Below are 15330 nucleotides of genomic sequence, written 5' to 3'. Positions count from 1 at the left end.
GAAAATACCTTATTAAAGAATAAGTATAATCCATCTTCGGTTGGCATGGATCGTCCACCTAACCACTAAGATGCGGTACGACCCATCTTTCATAAGTATGGATTATCTAAATCTTTAATAGGATACATACAATCAAGAGAGTAAGTATAACCTATCTTTGGTTGGTACGGATCATCCACCTAACCACTAAGATGTGGTACAACTTGTCTTCCCTAGATATGGCCTATCTAACCCTTTCGATTATATGTCAGTTAAAACTATTGTTTAATCATCATCCCCACAATTATAGAAAATAAGAATGATTTGAGTTCAATAAAAGTAAAAGACTTTCAAAGACAAGATAAGAATTTCACAAATATTGATTTTGGAATTTAAGAACAATTGCATTTAAACATGAAGAACAATATTAAATTGTAGCAATCCTCTAAATTATAAAACCAACATGCATAAACTAAAAATTTATAAATTAAGATACAATCAAACCATTGTGCTTGGATAGGGTTACATCAATACCCCACTAAGGGGTTTAGCTGCTCATGACTCCGCTAAGCCTCCAAGAAGTATTTGCTGAATATTTGTAGTAGGTAGTGGTTGTCTTTCTTCTATGTTTAGAGGACTATTTATAGGGATTAGGAGAAGCCTAGAAACCATAGGAAAATCAAAGGCCAGTCTCCAAGTTAGATTGGGAGACTGAAAACCCAATCCAAGGTGGAAAAGGAGTGTCGCCGGATTATGGACACCTGAGTGCACTCGATCCCAAGTGTATTGCGCTCGAACGTAGGCCATGATGTGCTTGATCGCATGTGCGCTCAAGCCTTGCTAATGGGGACTAGATCCTAGGTCTCCAGAATGCTCCCAAATTGTCCTTTTTAGTCCAATTTCCACTGGAATTCTTGCATCTATCAAATAAAGTCTTGAAACACAAAAACAAAACAAAATCAAACAAATGACAACGCTAAGGAATTAACATATGCAAGTTAAGGGGCTTGAATGTGCAACATTCAGTACTCATCAATGTCCTGTTCTGACGGCACTTCTGATGGGAAAACATAGAGCTTTTTCAAACAACCCCTGAAGGCCTAAAAGGCTATTCCCCAAAGTTTTAATCAACTAAACAACAAGAAAAACAAGAAACAACATTGAATAAGGCCAAACTAAAACCTAACAGACTCGTTTTAACTCGGGTTTAGAACTAATGATAGGTCTTTTCTCAGTATTGGAGGTTATGGAGTCTCAAGGTAATTTTATGGAGGAGCCTTACGACTTGGGTGAGTATAAGCTCACATGGATACTTGTTGTTACTTTTTCCGCATTGCACGACTATTTTATACATATCAAACATGCATATTTACAACTCTCATGAAATACATTTTGGACTACTGTGAACTCTCTTTTGTGAAAACGTATGTTGATTAACAAGATAATGATGATACTTATAAAAGCATGCATGTAAAAGACAGATAAGATTAATTGTATTATATGACATGGTACATCGATACGTGCGGGATAACGGCCATGGGCTTACTATACAAGTTAACTCTATGGTTAAATGTGTATGTGTTTTATATAGGCCTTGTATCCAATGGTTATTCGTGATCGGCGCATCCATGTTTGATTGTTCTTTTTTTGTTTTATTGGTATTGAATGTTTGATTGATTGATCACTACAAGATGGACATCATTAGTAGCGTGGGCCACCCGAGGTCGAACTCGGTCGGTCTGCTTGTGATGGGTGGTAGCATACAATATCTGGGGCACCGTTATTATATTATAGGTCCATCAGGACAGCGCCAACCCTACTAAAAATGGGTAATATTTCGGGTAGATCATACGGTTGAACTATGACATGATTCTCATATTATAGTATATATTACATCTATATTGCATACATGGTAAATTGTCACCTAATAATGTTGCATGTGCTTTATAAACAACTAAGTTCACTATTAAATGATGGGTACGTCATGTGCATTTATACTCATTGAGTCGTTGGACTTACCCTTATAATCTTTCCTTCTTTTTTTTTTCTTTTTTTTTTTTTTTTCATATGTACTATGCTGTTATAGATAATTTAGCAAAATATGGATATTGCGAATCATCCGGTTATTGTGGAGAACTTGATCCGAGTGATACTTGAAGACTTATTGTGAGCTTAGGCGGGCGGATACTCATGGTGACTAGTACTTTTGGGTTATGTTGTAGACTTAAAGAGTCTTGATGCATGCTTGCATATTAATGTATTTTATGGATCTCTTGTAAATATAATATGTATAATGTGATTTCACCTACTTTGATGAACCTTGGTAGATGCTCTAGTTGTAATAATTAATGTTTATAGAATTTTAATATTTCTGCTGCTTAGTATCATCTTTTTAAGGAGTAGAGATCCCCGAGTCTTGTTTCTCGCGAAATAAGACTGAGAGACAAATCATGAAGTTAATTACCAGTTAATTAATTATTCAAGGCATTACAAGAACCACCAAATGAAGATGAATCAATTTCCACAATCTAACAAATTGTGGCTCAATGATTCTTTTGTCTTTTTTGAAACAACTTTTGCTATTAAGTAATGGCACAAAAAGAAAACAAACAACTACACTATTATTCTAGAGTGTATTTGTTTATAATCTTGTGCTAGAAAGTCTAAACCAAAAACTATACTCTCTTTTGGTGTGAGAACCTATCTATAATTTCTTTGTTTTGCACATGTATCTACTCATTTACCTAATACTATCATTTTAGTTAACTTGATTCTATAAAGAGCTATCTGCTTATTGAATAATCTGCATATTAAATATCTCTCTCTCTCTCCCTCTCTCTTTCTATATATATATATATATATTCACTTCTTAATATAAAATATCACAACGCGAAAGCAAATTTTTGAGAAAGATTTTGTTTGTATTGTTTTGTTTCTTTAAAAAAAAACTTTTCCTATTTTTTAGGAATTAGAAATGAAGAACAATGAAAGAAAAGAGAAATTTTAGTTTCTCATATAATTGAACTACTCTATTTACACAGGGAAAAACCTTGACAAATTTTTTTTTTTTGGAAAGTCTACATACCCCCTCAAACTACCACCCAATTGACAATGTCCTCTTTAAACTTTCATTTGTGCCCCAAAACTACCAAAATATTGTCAATGTCCACCCAAGACTAACAATAAGACAAAAATGCCCTTATAAATCTTAATAAGACAAAAATACCAATATAAATTCAAAAAAAGAAATTGATTTTTTTAAAAACGAAAAATTTTAATTTTAATTTAATATTAAAAAAAAAGAAATTTTTTTAAATGAAAATTTTAATTTTTTAAATGGAAATTTTTATTTAAAAAAACAATTTGTATTTTTAATTTTGTTTTAAAAATGAAAATTTTCATTTTTTAAACGATTTTTTTTTAAACGGAAATTTTTATTTTTTTTAAAAAAATTATAAAACAAAAATTAAAAAAACAAAAAATTTGAATTTTTTTTTAATTTTTTTCTTATAAAAAGGATTTTTTTTTGTTAGTTTTAGGTTTTTTCTAGAAGTTTTAAGTATTTTTGTTTTTATTTTATTAAGTGTAATTTCATAATTGGGGGGAGCATTAAAAAATTTTTGGTAGTTTGGAGGGAAGGGGGGGGAGGGAACATTGTCAATTGAGTGGTAGTTTGAGGGAAGTATGTAGACTTTATCTTTTTTTTTTTTTTTTTTTTTTTTATTTTTTTTTACAATGGTCTTAGTTTACTTCTTTTAAAAAGTTAAATATGCACTTATACAATAAATGAATATTAAACTATTTTTAATATATTTTATATATGATATTATATTTTCAAAATTAAGTATCATAAAAACACATAATACCAGGAATTAAGGACATGTAGGCCTGGGTATCGGTCAAAACGGTCCGGTTTTGGCTCTTATCGGTTGTTAACCGATAATTTTCGGTTAAACGGTTTATTAACCGATACCGAACCAATAAGAATTTTAACTGAAATTATCGGTTATAACGGTACACGGTTAAACAGTTCGGTTAAACCGGTTAACCGATTTAACTGTGGGCTTTATATTAATTTATTTTGTTGGGCCAAAATGAGTTTTTTTTTTTACTTTTGAGAGTCTAAATACTTTTTGTTGGGTTAAAATAACTTATTAAAAATAAGTTGTTTTATGGCCCAAATACTTTTTGTTGGGACCCAAATATTTGTTTTTTGGGCTAAAAATTGAAGTTTTTTTATATTAATCCACCACAACTACTTTTTTTTTTTTTTTTTTAAATTTATTTTTTATATTATAAAATACATTTTTCCAAAGCAAATGGACTAATTAACATAATGAATGCTAATTAGACTAACAAAACTAGTTAATAAAAAATGCTTTCACTAAAAAAAAGTCAAACCTATCATATCCGAAATTAAGATATAGTTATATAGGTATATATATAATCCTAAAACTACATTATTTTGGCATCCCTACTTGATGGTTTATATCGGTTAAACGGTTAACCGATATGAAATTTATAACCGGACCAAACCGAATCGATAAGCATATCGGTATAAAAAATTTAACCGATAAGAATATCGGTATATCGGTTACGGTTAATATTGGTCGGTCGAAACCGGTACACGGCCAGTAATCGGTAACCGGTTAATCTGCCCTCTCCTAAGAACATGCCTTGGATGTGCCCTCCCACTAGTGACTATTAAAAAGATCTCCATTTTTAAAAATATAATTGTTAAAAATATATTTAAATAAAAAAGTGGAAGTAAATAGTTAAAATAAAAGAAAATAATTTACAATTTTTTTTTTTTTAAAAAAATTGATAGTTAAAAAAAAAAAAAAAAACCTAGTCGATGTGAATGACCCAATGCTCACTCAGTCACTCACGTTGATAGTAAAAGAAATTGAGTAAATATATAAAGAAGATTTAAATCCTCATAATCATTATTAAATCTTTTGAGAACATTCCAAGAATCGAACTTGGGACGTCTGGCACCCAAAGCGAGAATCATACCATTAGACCAAATGCCCTCGTCTGCGTTCAAACAATAGCCCCCGGTTGGGCCGGTTCCCTCTCTCAAATCATTTCCCTCCCGCCAAATCCAAACCTTCCCGCCAAATCTCCGAATCCCACACCAAAACAAAACCCTAACCCCCAAACATGAGCCAAGCCAAACCCATCTCCAAAGTCGCCATGAAAGTCCGGTCAGTGAAGCTCCGGGAGGCCCACAAGGCAGCAGCTGCCTCGGCCAACAATGGGCGCGGTTCCTTCTGCTCCGTCCTTTGGGACCAACAAGCCCTTCACCTGGTGACGGCCTCCTCTTCCGACCCATCCATCTCCATCCACGACCCTCTTCAACCCTCCAGCGCTCCTAAGATACTCCGCCACCACCGCGACGGCGTCACTGCCCTCGCCATTAGCCCCAACTCGACGTGCCTCGCTTCCGGATCCGTGGATCACTCCGTCAAGCTCTACAAGTTTCCGGGTATTCTTTGGGTGTTCCTCGTTTCTTGTGTGCTGAGTATGGGGTTTGTGGGATTTCGGGATAAATGGGTTCGATGGGCCTCTTTTCCTGGCTGGCATTTATCGATTCAGATGTTTGTTTCGTATGCTAATTGTTTCACGCTTTATTGGGATCTTTGTAGGAATTAGGTTTGACATGTGACGTGCTTTAATTTTTGTGGAATGTAGGTATGCCGTTACAGACCTGATTTGTGAAATGTTGGAAATTTTTGGGGTTTCACTTTGGCATTTGGAAAACTTAAGTATGTTTCTCTGATATTGATTGGATGTGTGAAATGATTGCATGTTTAGGTAACTTGGTTTGGCTGTTTTAGTCTGATGTCTGAAATGTAGGATTTACTAGATTTGATTTTGGGTTTAGGGCAAAATTAGGTCCAATTGGAATTTTGTATTCTCTTTCCTTTGTTTATTGGGGCTACTTATTTGGTTATATTCTGGGGATAAAAGTAACTTTTGTTGTATTCTTCAAAAATTCAAGTCTTTGGTAAGATACTAAGATCAATTGTGAATTCTAACTTGCTGTATTCACATCTGTTTTATCTTGTTTGGTGATCCAGATATCTCAAAATATTATATATGTTTTTGGTTTCATAGCTGAAGGCCTCTGTTACCCTTTCTTTGAGTTTCTTTATGTTTACTTCACTTTGTTTCTGAGCAAATTAGTTTACTTTAATATGTGCATTTTATATGACTATGTTGTAATGCTTATTAGAACCTAACTAATTTCCAGTCTATAGTCACTAGAGCTGACGGTTGTCCAGCGACTTTTGGACTACTCGTTTTTCATAATGGTCAGCTGTTGGCCTGAAGATTTCAGCCATGTCTAAATCTTAAAGCTCCATTTAGCTTGTTTATGTAGCTTGATTGATTTTCTAAGAACCTCTTTTTTCTTTTTTTCTTGTCAGGTGGAGAGTTTGAGACTAATATTACTAGATTCACACTCCCAATACGTGCCCTTGCATTTAATAGATCAGGGAGCATGTTGGCAGCTGCTGGTGATGATGAGGGTATTAAGCTAATCAACACAATTGACGGTTCAATTGCAAGAGTTCTCAAAGGACATAAAGGACCGGTCACTGGCTTATCTTTTGACCCTAATAGTGAATACTTGACATCTATTGATTCGTCCGGTACTGTCATATATTGGGAGATCCACTCTGGAAGAACATTGCACACTCTTAAAGGTATAGCTCCTGATACTGGTTCTGACCTTTCTGTAATGAATGTAGTTAGCTGGAGTCCTGATGGGGAGACCTTAGCTGTCCCCGGTTTGAGAAATGATGTGGTGATGTACGACAGAGATACAGCTGAAAAGCTGTTTTCCTTGAGAGGTGATCACATGCAACCTATTTGTTTCTTGTCTTGGTCACCAAACGGTAAGTACTTGGCTACTTCTGGTTTAGATAGACAGGTTCTGATCTGGGATGTTGATCAGAAGCAGGATATTGATAGACATAAATTTGATGATAAAATAAGTTGCATGGTATGGAAGCCAATTGGCAATGCACTGGCTGTAATTGATGTTATGGGAAAGTATGGTGTGTGGGAATCAGTTGTTCCTTCGTCAATGAAATCTCCTACTGCGGATGTTCCAAATTTACAATCAAAGCATAGTAATGGGCTCCTCTTGTTTGATGAAGAGGAACAAGGTCTTAGTGCATCTGGTAGTCTAAGTGATCTTGGTGAAGATAGCCATGGTGAATCTGAACCTTCTACAAGGAAAAGGCTACGCAAGCAGTCTGCATATGACGAAAGTTTAGATGAGGATGGTCGTGATGAATGGAACTTGCCTCCGAAGGTTGAATCCCGTAAGAAAGTGAATCATGTTCACAAGGAAAGTTTGAATAATCGGAATGAAGGGCTGAGAAGAATAACGACATCTGCTAGTCCAAAAATGCAGGAGGCATTTCAGCCAGGTGCTACTCCAGTCAGGGATGGAAAAAGGCGCTTTTTGTGCTACAATATGGTTGGAAGTATAACCACAATTGAACATGATGGATACTCCCATATAGAGGTAATCCAAGCCTTTGGTTGGTTAGGTTCAGTTTCTAGTCTTTCCTTTGTTCTTTCTTGCAGGCGCAACTTTTACTAAGAAGCATGTGTGTAGCAGGAGGGTGTGGTTATGTACTAATAGTTCAATGATTTTGGATACAGATTGACTTTCATGATACTGGCAGAGGTCCACGAGTTCCCTCCATGACCGATCATTTTGGCTTTACAATGGCTGCATTAAATGAGAATGGAAGTGTTTTTGCAAACCATTGTAAGGGTGAGAAGAACATGAGTACTCTTATGTATTGCCCGTTCAGTACCTGGGCAAATAATAGTGAGGTACGATCATTTGCCTCTTAAAAGTGTTCATGCTTTAACTTTCTGCGGTTTTTTAGACATGCACATACTTGCCCCTGCCAATGTTTAACTGTCTCTGCACACTGAATGGGAAGTTTTACAGTGAGCTGACTTTGGATTTGTATTGCAAATGCAGTGGTCTATGAGATTAGAAGGGGAAGAAGTGAAGGCTGTGGCTCTTGGTACTCCCTGGGTAGCTGCAATTACAAGTTTTAATTTTCTTCGCATCTTTACCGAGGGTGGTTTGCAGGTTTGTCAAATAAACATCATTACTATCTTACCTCATGACTTATCTTTCATCCCCATTTTGGGGTGGGGTGGGGAGGGTGGTGGTGGTTTAAAATTGTTAGTTTTTGAATTATGGATTATGATTATATTCTTTCATTTTGTAGTCATCTCAAAAGTAGTTTCATTTTGTATTTCTGCAAAATATATTATATTCATAGTCGAGATTGAGAGTGCTTTGACCATGATGGTTGATCTATTAACTTACGAGGGTCATAACTTTGCTGGAAAGAATGCAACAATGGCACCAATGACAATGTTGTAATTTGCTTTTCTAAAGTAGGGGGATATTGTACATAAGCAGCACCAAATAGGAAGAGGGAAGAAAAAACTTGTAAGTAGTTGTAGTAACCTCCTAACTTGAAAGAGTAATACATATAGAGAATTTGTATTCTTTGGTATTCATCTAATCTTCTAGCAACACTTATAAAATTTACAGTTTTCTTAAGAATAAATAATTCCTAATCATTGATAGAGCTTTGTTTTGGAAACTCTAGGAACTACAACAATAGCGGAAATTTTGCATTATTACCCAAAAAAAAAAAAAAGAAAAAAAAGAAGAATAGGGGTGTCACATTTCGGGTGAAAATGATATTTGTTTTTGGGTTCATGTGGCTGAAAATTGGAAAGGCGAATCTGTTTCCTTTCACATTCAGTTGTGACTCTGAAAATGAGGGAACAAAACGAATTGAGCCAATACCTTAATGGGTTCTTGTGGTTCCTGAGTAAAAATGATTTCACATAGATCCTAATATATTAGTATTTTATTTCGATAATATTTGAGCTGTTGTCTGCGAATCTCTGTTTTGCTGAAAGCAATTTTCTGCCTCAGAAACATGTTCTTTCCCTTGATGGGCCTGTGGTGACTGCATCAGGCTTCAAGGACGAACTTGCGGTCGTCTCTCATGTGTCTGACTGTCTTCCCTCAAATGATCAGGTCTTGCTTCAACTTTCAATAATCTGTTTCATTTTCTCAGAGTGCTGATTGGTCCAAGGCTCAACCTGGAATCATATTGGTACTACTTAGTAAATATACATATACACAGGCATAACCAATAATACTCAAGTCCATGATGATGTAAGTGTCAAAATTTTTCTGGACAAAATAGTTAACTATCTGCTTGCTGAAGACACTGTCACACTGACACACTGGCAGGGTTAATGGTTTGAACTTGTTATCTCATAATGATTGATATTTGCTAAAATTAAATGTAATCCCATCTGTAACATGCAGATGTTAGAGTTCAGAGTATTCAACATAGCTAATGGAACTCAGCCTCTCAGAGGACGTCTGCCATTAACTCCTGGTTCACATCTAACATGGTTTGGGTTTAGTGAAGAAGGCCAATTAAGTTCCTATGATTCTAAGGTATTATCAGCTCTGTTCTCAAGCCATTTAACTTTCTATGACCCTGAATATTGCTTCTTGATATGATATCTGAGTTTGTAAAATTGTAGGGCGTGCTAAGAGTGTTTACCAGCCAATATGGTGGCAGTTGGCTACCGCTCTTCAGGTTCAAGATTCTTTCAAGAATATGGAATTATTCTCTGAATTAAAAATTTTCCTGTTATAGCTTCCTAGTCCAGTACATTATTTAATAAAGATTTACTATTCAGTGCTAGTAAAGAGAAGCCAGATGAAAACTATTGGGTGGTCGGGTTGAGTGCAAACAAGCTGTTTTGTATTGTTTGCAAAAGTCCAGAATTATTCCCACAGGTAGGATAGCTCACGACTTCTCCTTATGCTCTATCTTTTTGTGATTTATTTATTGACTTTCTCCCCCTTCTCAGGTGATGCCCAAACCCGTCCTCACTCTGATGAATCTTTCATTTCCTCTTGCATCGTCTGACCTTGGAGCTGAAGCCCTTGAAAATGAATTTATACTGAATACCATGCATCTCTTACAGGTTCTTCTTTCTGCCCCTTCATATTTCACAGCCTCTTTGCTTAATATTGTATAACCTATCAGGTTTGCCAGTTGTAATTTTAAATTTGAATTAGTTTGATGTGTTTGAGAAATGAACGACGTGTTTTATATTCTGAGTTAAGGACAGGAACTGTATATTCTAACACCCTTATCATATGATACTATTTATAGAGGAAAAATAAATATTTCTAGTAGAAAGGACAGCTGGTTAATACCTCTTTTCTTAATATTATATGTTGTCACTAATACTGTTCAGTGGCTGTGGCTATTCTATGTATACCTGCAGATTCAAAAGAGAATAGAAGAAATGGCTGGTGCTGGTTTGGACACTGCTTCACTTGATGATGAGGCTTTTACTATGGAAGCAGCTCAAGATAGATGCATCTTGAGGCTTATTGCATCCTGCTGCAATGGTGAATATTTACTGTCTATGTTTACATCCAAAGAGGGGACGTATCATTTATATCCTAGCCACTTTCCCGCCTGTGTAATTTAGATTCTAAACATAAGTATGTTATGCTTACTTGTGGTGGTTATAACAGGTGATAAGCTTGTGAGGGCTACTGAACTTGTGAAGCTTTTATCAATGGAAAAATCTGTGAAGGGTGCAATCAAGCTTGTTACTGCACTGAAGCTTCCTTACTTGGCTGAACGGTTCAATAGTGAATTAGAGGTAAGCCCTTCATTGTCCAAAAAAGGATGTGCAGCTCTTTGTTAGTTAATCAGATTGGCCATTTTCATATTCACTCTGGCTTCCTATGCTTCTTTACTTACAGCAAAGATTGCTTAATGAAAATCAAGGGACAAAGCAAACTATTCTCCCTACCTCAAGGGCTGGTGTTGGATTCAGCAAGAACTCTACTTCTGCTGAAACAAAGGAAACATCAGAAGCTGTAATTCCATTGTCGTCCCCAAAATTGACTGCTCCTCTCTTTACAAAGAAGACCAAATCACAAGAGGGAACTAAATTTGGAATAAAGAAAACAGAGCAAAACCAAACTCCATTGCCAGATGGAGGAAAAGAAGATAGAGCTAAAAATTGCAGGGAAGGTGAGAGAGATAGGGGTAATGTGTCGAGTACAATCAAATCATCCATTGCATTTATGAAGTCATCAGACAAACAGGAGGTAAAGAGAGGAGAGGAGAAACAAGTAGAAGCTCATCGCCCATCTAATCCATTTCGAAAGTCTTCTATTAGGTGAAGTCCTCTGTTTATCCTTCCAATCAATAACAGGAAGACTGCAGGAACCCTAGCTGAAATGGCCTAGTCCAACATGTTGTCTTTCTGGGTCAACATGAATGGAGGAAAATCTTTGATCTGCATTCCTGAGGCGCCATAACATGCAGTAGTAGTATGGATTGTGATGTGAAATTATGAATTTGGGAGATATAGGTATTCATTCATGTCTTAAAGCACTTGCTTCGTTCCCAATGCAGAGTTCAATTGCATTGTAGCAAGCAAGAATCATATTGTACATCAATTAGTGGCATTCGCCTGTGAATTTGATACTTCTGTAGCAACTAATATCTTATCAAAACTTAGAAACCTGATACAGATTAAGTAATCATATGCCAAGAGGCTCTTGTTGGAAAACAAAGTATCTTTACTTTGAGCCTTGAGAGGAGCAGCAGAAGTGGTTATTGAAACTGAGGAAGTGAAAAATATTTTTCATTAATGATTAGGAAGAGGAGAAGAAAGAATAAGCCTTTGCTTGCCACGACTACCTCATCGTTTCCTCTTTTATTGAAACTTGCTGGCAAACCCTTGCTCTGAGGGAACTTAGACCTTTTGAGGAAACCTACAAATCATTTTTCAAACTCAAAGTTTGAGATTAATTTTTTGATTCATTTCTATTAAAATATCATCCTTTAAATAGGAATATCACAACGACTTAGACTTGGAGTAGAACTCCTACACTAACTTGGAGATAAACCCATAGAAAGAAAACTAAATAAACTTGTAGAAAGATAACTAATGCAATACTGATTCTAAAATAAATAACTAGATAATTGAAATACAAATAGGTGCGTGTTTATCTCTAATATAAAAATACTGATTACAAAGCTAATCTAAATTAATCTTAAATGAAATCTAATTCATATTAAATATAAGTCTACTTTATCATTATGTTACTTCCGTAACATTCCTTCCCCCTTAAGGTGACCTTGTCCTCAAGGTCTAGAAATTATTTTCTTCCAATGTTGAGATGTAGCCAATGACATGGCCATGAAATAGGAGATATGGGCAAGGGGCTTGGAGCACTAAAAGTAACCATCATGTCACTCAAAATGAGACCATTTTTATCTTTTGTAAGCTACGAATGCAAATTGATGGTGAATAAGTGGTTGGCAATAGCTAGCATGAAAAGACAATGTGCAGTTGATCTTGGGATTAAAAAAACACGAGAAAGAGGGGCATTTGAGGAAGACAAGCCTTGAGATGGAAAGAGACTCATGATGGACCAATTTTTTTGTCTTGTTGATGCTCTTGTTCTGTTATGTTTTTCATAGATTCTGCTTCCCACGAAATGGTCCTTGACACCACCTCTTGCCCTTCTTGGTTGCAAAGTAGGATGGTCAACTTCAACCATTTCTTCTGCATAAAGTGATCACAACACTTCAAACGCTTGCGTTGTGGCCTGTCCAGGTATGGGTTCCATGTTTCTAGCGACCTCGTTGGGCAAATGCTGATGGGATGTTGGGTGTGGTGTGTACCGGATTGGTGGCTGTGGTGGTTGATGGTGCGTTTTGGTTGCTGACATTGGTGATTTCTAGTGGATCGTAGATGGCGGTGTGGTGGTTCCCTAGTGGGATGGGGCTTGGAAGGTGCAGTGGCTGAGATGCAGACGGCTTTGTGCTAGGACTCTTGGTGCTTCCGTGTGGTGGGTCCCTGGTTCTTGTTCGGCTGTTTTAGTGGGCTGCACAACGAATTTTCTCTAGCTGACAATTGGTTTGTTGGATAGGAGCGTGATGGAGATATCGGTTTGATAAGGTTGTTGATGTTCGGGCACCATTTGTGATTGTTCTGAAAAGTGGAAGTCATCATTGTTTTCAGCTAAACAATCATCGCATTTGGCAATCAAAGCATACAATTTGGGATTGTTTCCTTTCATCGTCTCATTATTTTTTTCCATCTTCTTCATCAAGACTTTGCACATAGTTACGAGGTTACCAAGCTGTTGCTCAAGTTGATCCAAGCTTGGATTCGCCATTGAGCAAGATCGCGGCTTTGAGACCAAATGTTATGTGAATATGTAATGGGGATAGAATTTAGGTTATGAGGGAACCTAGTGTAATACCCCAACTTTTTAAATCGTTTTAACAAGAGTTTAACTCCTTTACTCAACAAGTTAATAGCCCTTGTAAATCAACCCTAAACAGAAAACCCTAACACCTTCTTTGATAGGCCCATGCCCTTAGGGCCTTTTAGCAAGCAAGAGCCCAAGACCACCTTCACTGGACGAGCGCTCGTTCAGGGACCACACCGAGCGCTCGTGGGTACCGCCACCCTTGTGAAATTGTGCTCTGGACCCTTTTGGCCTTTTGTGAATGGTACACAAGCGCTCAACCGAGGACCACACGAGCGCTCGTTGACCATTTTTATACTGCTGGGTTTTACCCGCGTGTGCCACTTGCAACTCTGACCCCTCTAAGCTACAGTACACAAGCGCTCGACATTGTAGTACACACGAGCGCTCGCCCCTTTTTAGAAGTTTTCCTATTTTACCCCCCAACTTCTTCCCCTATAAATACCCCATACCCCCATTCGACCCAACCCTAAAACAAATGCCCTCTGGAGCCTTGGGAAAACCCTGCTACTTCGATATTTGAGAGTGTGTGAGCTTTGTGAGTGACTTGGGAGAAGGGAGGAGCACTCTTGAGAGACCTACTTGTTAAGGTAATCTCTACACCTTATTGGTATTGTGTTGTTAAGTTTCTTGTTTTACAATAGCCTAAACGTTTTCTTAAAGTGATGATTTCTCCTTTTAGGCCCCGTTTGGTTTGCGGAATAGACCCTTGGATTGGACTAGCTAACATTAGGTATAGCTAGTCCTTTGTTTGGTAACACTCTATTCCTGGGAATAGTCTATTCCCATGGGACTACTAATCCCATACACACAGGGTTAGCTAAGCCACTAACCCTGTGGGATTAAATTAATTATGTAAATTGCCACAAAAAATCCCACTTGTGGGATTAAATTTCGTTCTCTCTTTTTCTCTGATTCTTCTATCTCTCTCTCTCTCTATATATATATATATCTTCGCTTCTCTTTTCTCCGTCTCTATATTTCGTTCTCTCTTTTTCTATCTCTTTCTATTTTCTCTCTGATTCTTTTGGCACAATTTTTCTGCAAGTGCAAACAAATTTTTTTTTTCTCTGTACTGCCTCCCTTCTCTTTACCATTTTTTTTTTTTAATTCTGTTTCTCCGTCTCTGTTTTTTCTCTCTTTCTTTTTCTTTGACGGAGAAACAGAATCTACAAAGTTTTTATAAAATACAAATATATAATATTTTTTTTGTTTTCTTTTGATTTTCTGTACATTCTCCAACTATATTTTTTTGATTTCGAAATTGAGTTTGATTATGTTTTCTCCGACTATATTTTTTTTTATATAAATAATTTTGTAGCATAATTGAAAAAACAATAAAAAAAAACAAAAAAAAAAAACAAAAGGCCACATACCTGACATAATTAAAAACAAAAAAGAAAAGAAATTATAGTAAAGTTGTTTATGTTTAAAAAAAAAATGAAAGTCCTTAATAATATAAATTGTATTTGTATTATAAGGATATTTTAGGAAATTTGATCACAATATGATTCCATTCACCAACATATTGCATTGTACCAAACGAAGGAATAGGATTAGCTAGTCTATTCCAGCGTTACAACCAAACAAAGGAATAGGAATAGCTAATCTATTCCACACTCTTCTATTCCTAGTAGTAGCTAATCCTTTCCCAATGGACTAGACATTTCGCGAACCAAACCAGGCCTTAGTGTTTTAAGCATTTTAGTGCTAAGGCAAGCCTTTGCACCATTTCTTTTTTTAACAAGACTTGTTTCAAAAGGTGTTTTCAAAAGAAGCCATTAAGAACGCTTGTAATATGTTTTGGTGCTTAAAATGAACCTATCTCTTAGAAATGTTTTCAAAGGCTTTGATTTCTTGTATAGTGTTTTCTATGATGAGCATGTTTATTTTAGAGCCTAGGAAGAGGAGTACCAACCCATAGCTTAGATAGAGGCCTAGAATACATTTTAGGG

At 36.2% G+C, this 15330-nt stretch overlaps 1 protein-coding gene across 1 annotated transcript; it reads left to right on the top strand.

Moving 5' to 3' along the window:
- Positions 1-4976: 4976 nt before the first annotated feature.
- LOC132184228 (protein ENHANCER OF LHP1 1) lies at positions 4977-11635 on the top strand. The gene is made up of 12 exons (XM_059597783.1): positions 4977-5467; positions 6411-7519; positions 7660-7836; positions 7991-8104; positions 8972-9076; positions 9374-9508; positions 9598-9653; positions 9757-9856; positions 9931-10047; positions 10354-10480; positions 10610-10740; positions 10844-11635. The coding sequence occupies exons 1-12, from the start codon at positions 5143-5145 to the stop codon at positions 11267-11269; spliced, it is 2922 nt and encodes a 973-aa protein (XP_059453766.1). The 5' UTR covers positions 4977-5142; the 3' UTR covers positions 11270-11635.
- Positions 11636-15330: the final 3695 nt, after the last annotated feature.

Source organism: Corylus avellana, chromosome ca6 (assembly GCF_901000735.1).
Source record: "Corylus avellana chromosome ca6, CavTom2PMs-1.0".
NCBI classification, from domain to species: domain Eukaryota; kingdom Viridiplantae; phylum Streptophyta; class Magnoliopsida; order Fagales; family Betulaceae; genus Corylus; species Corylus avellana.
This window is presented reverse-complemented; position numbering and strand designations above follow the sequence as displayed.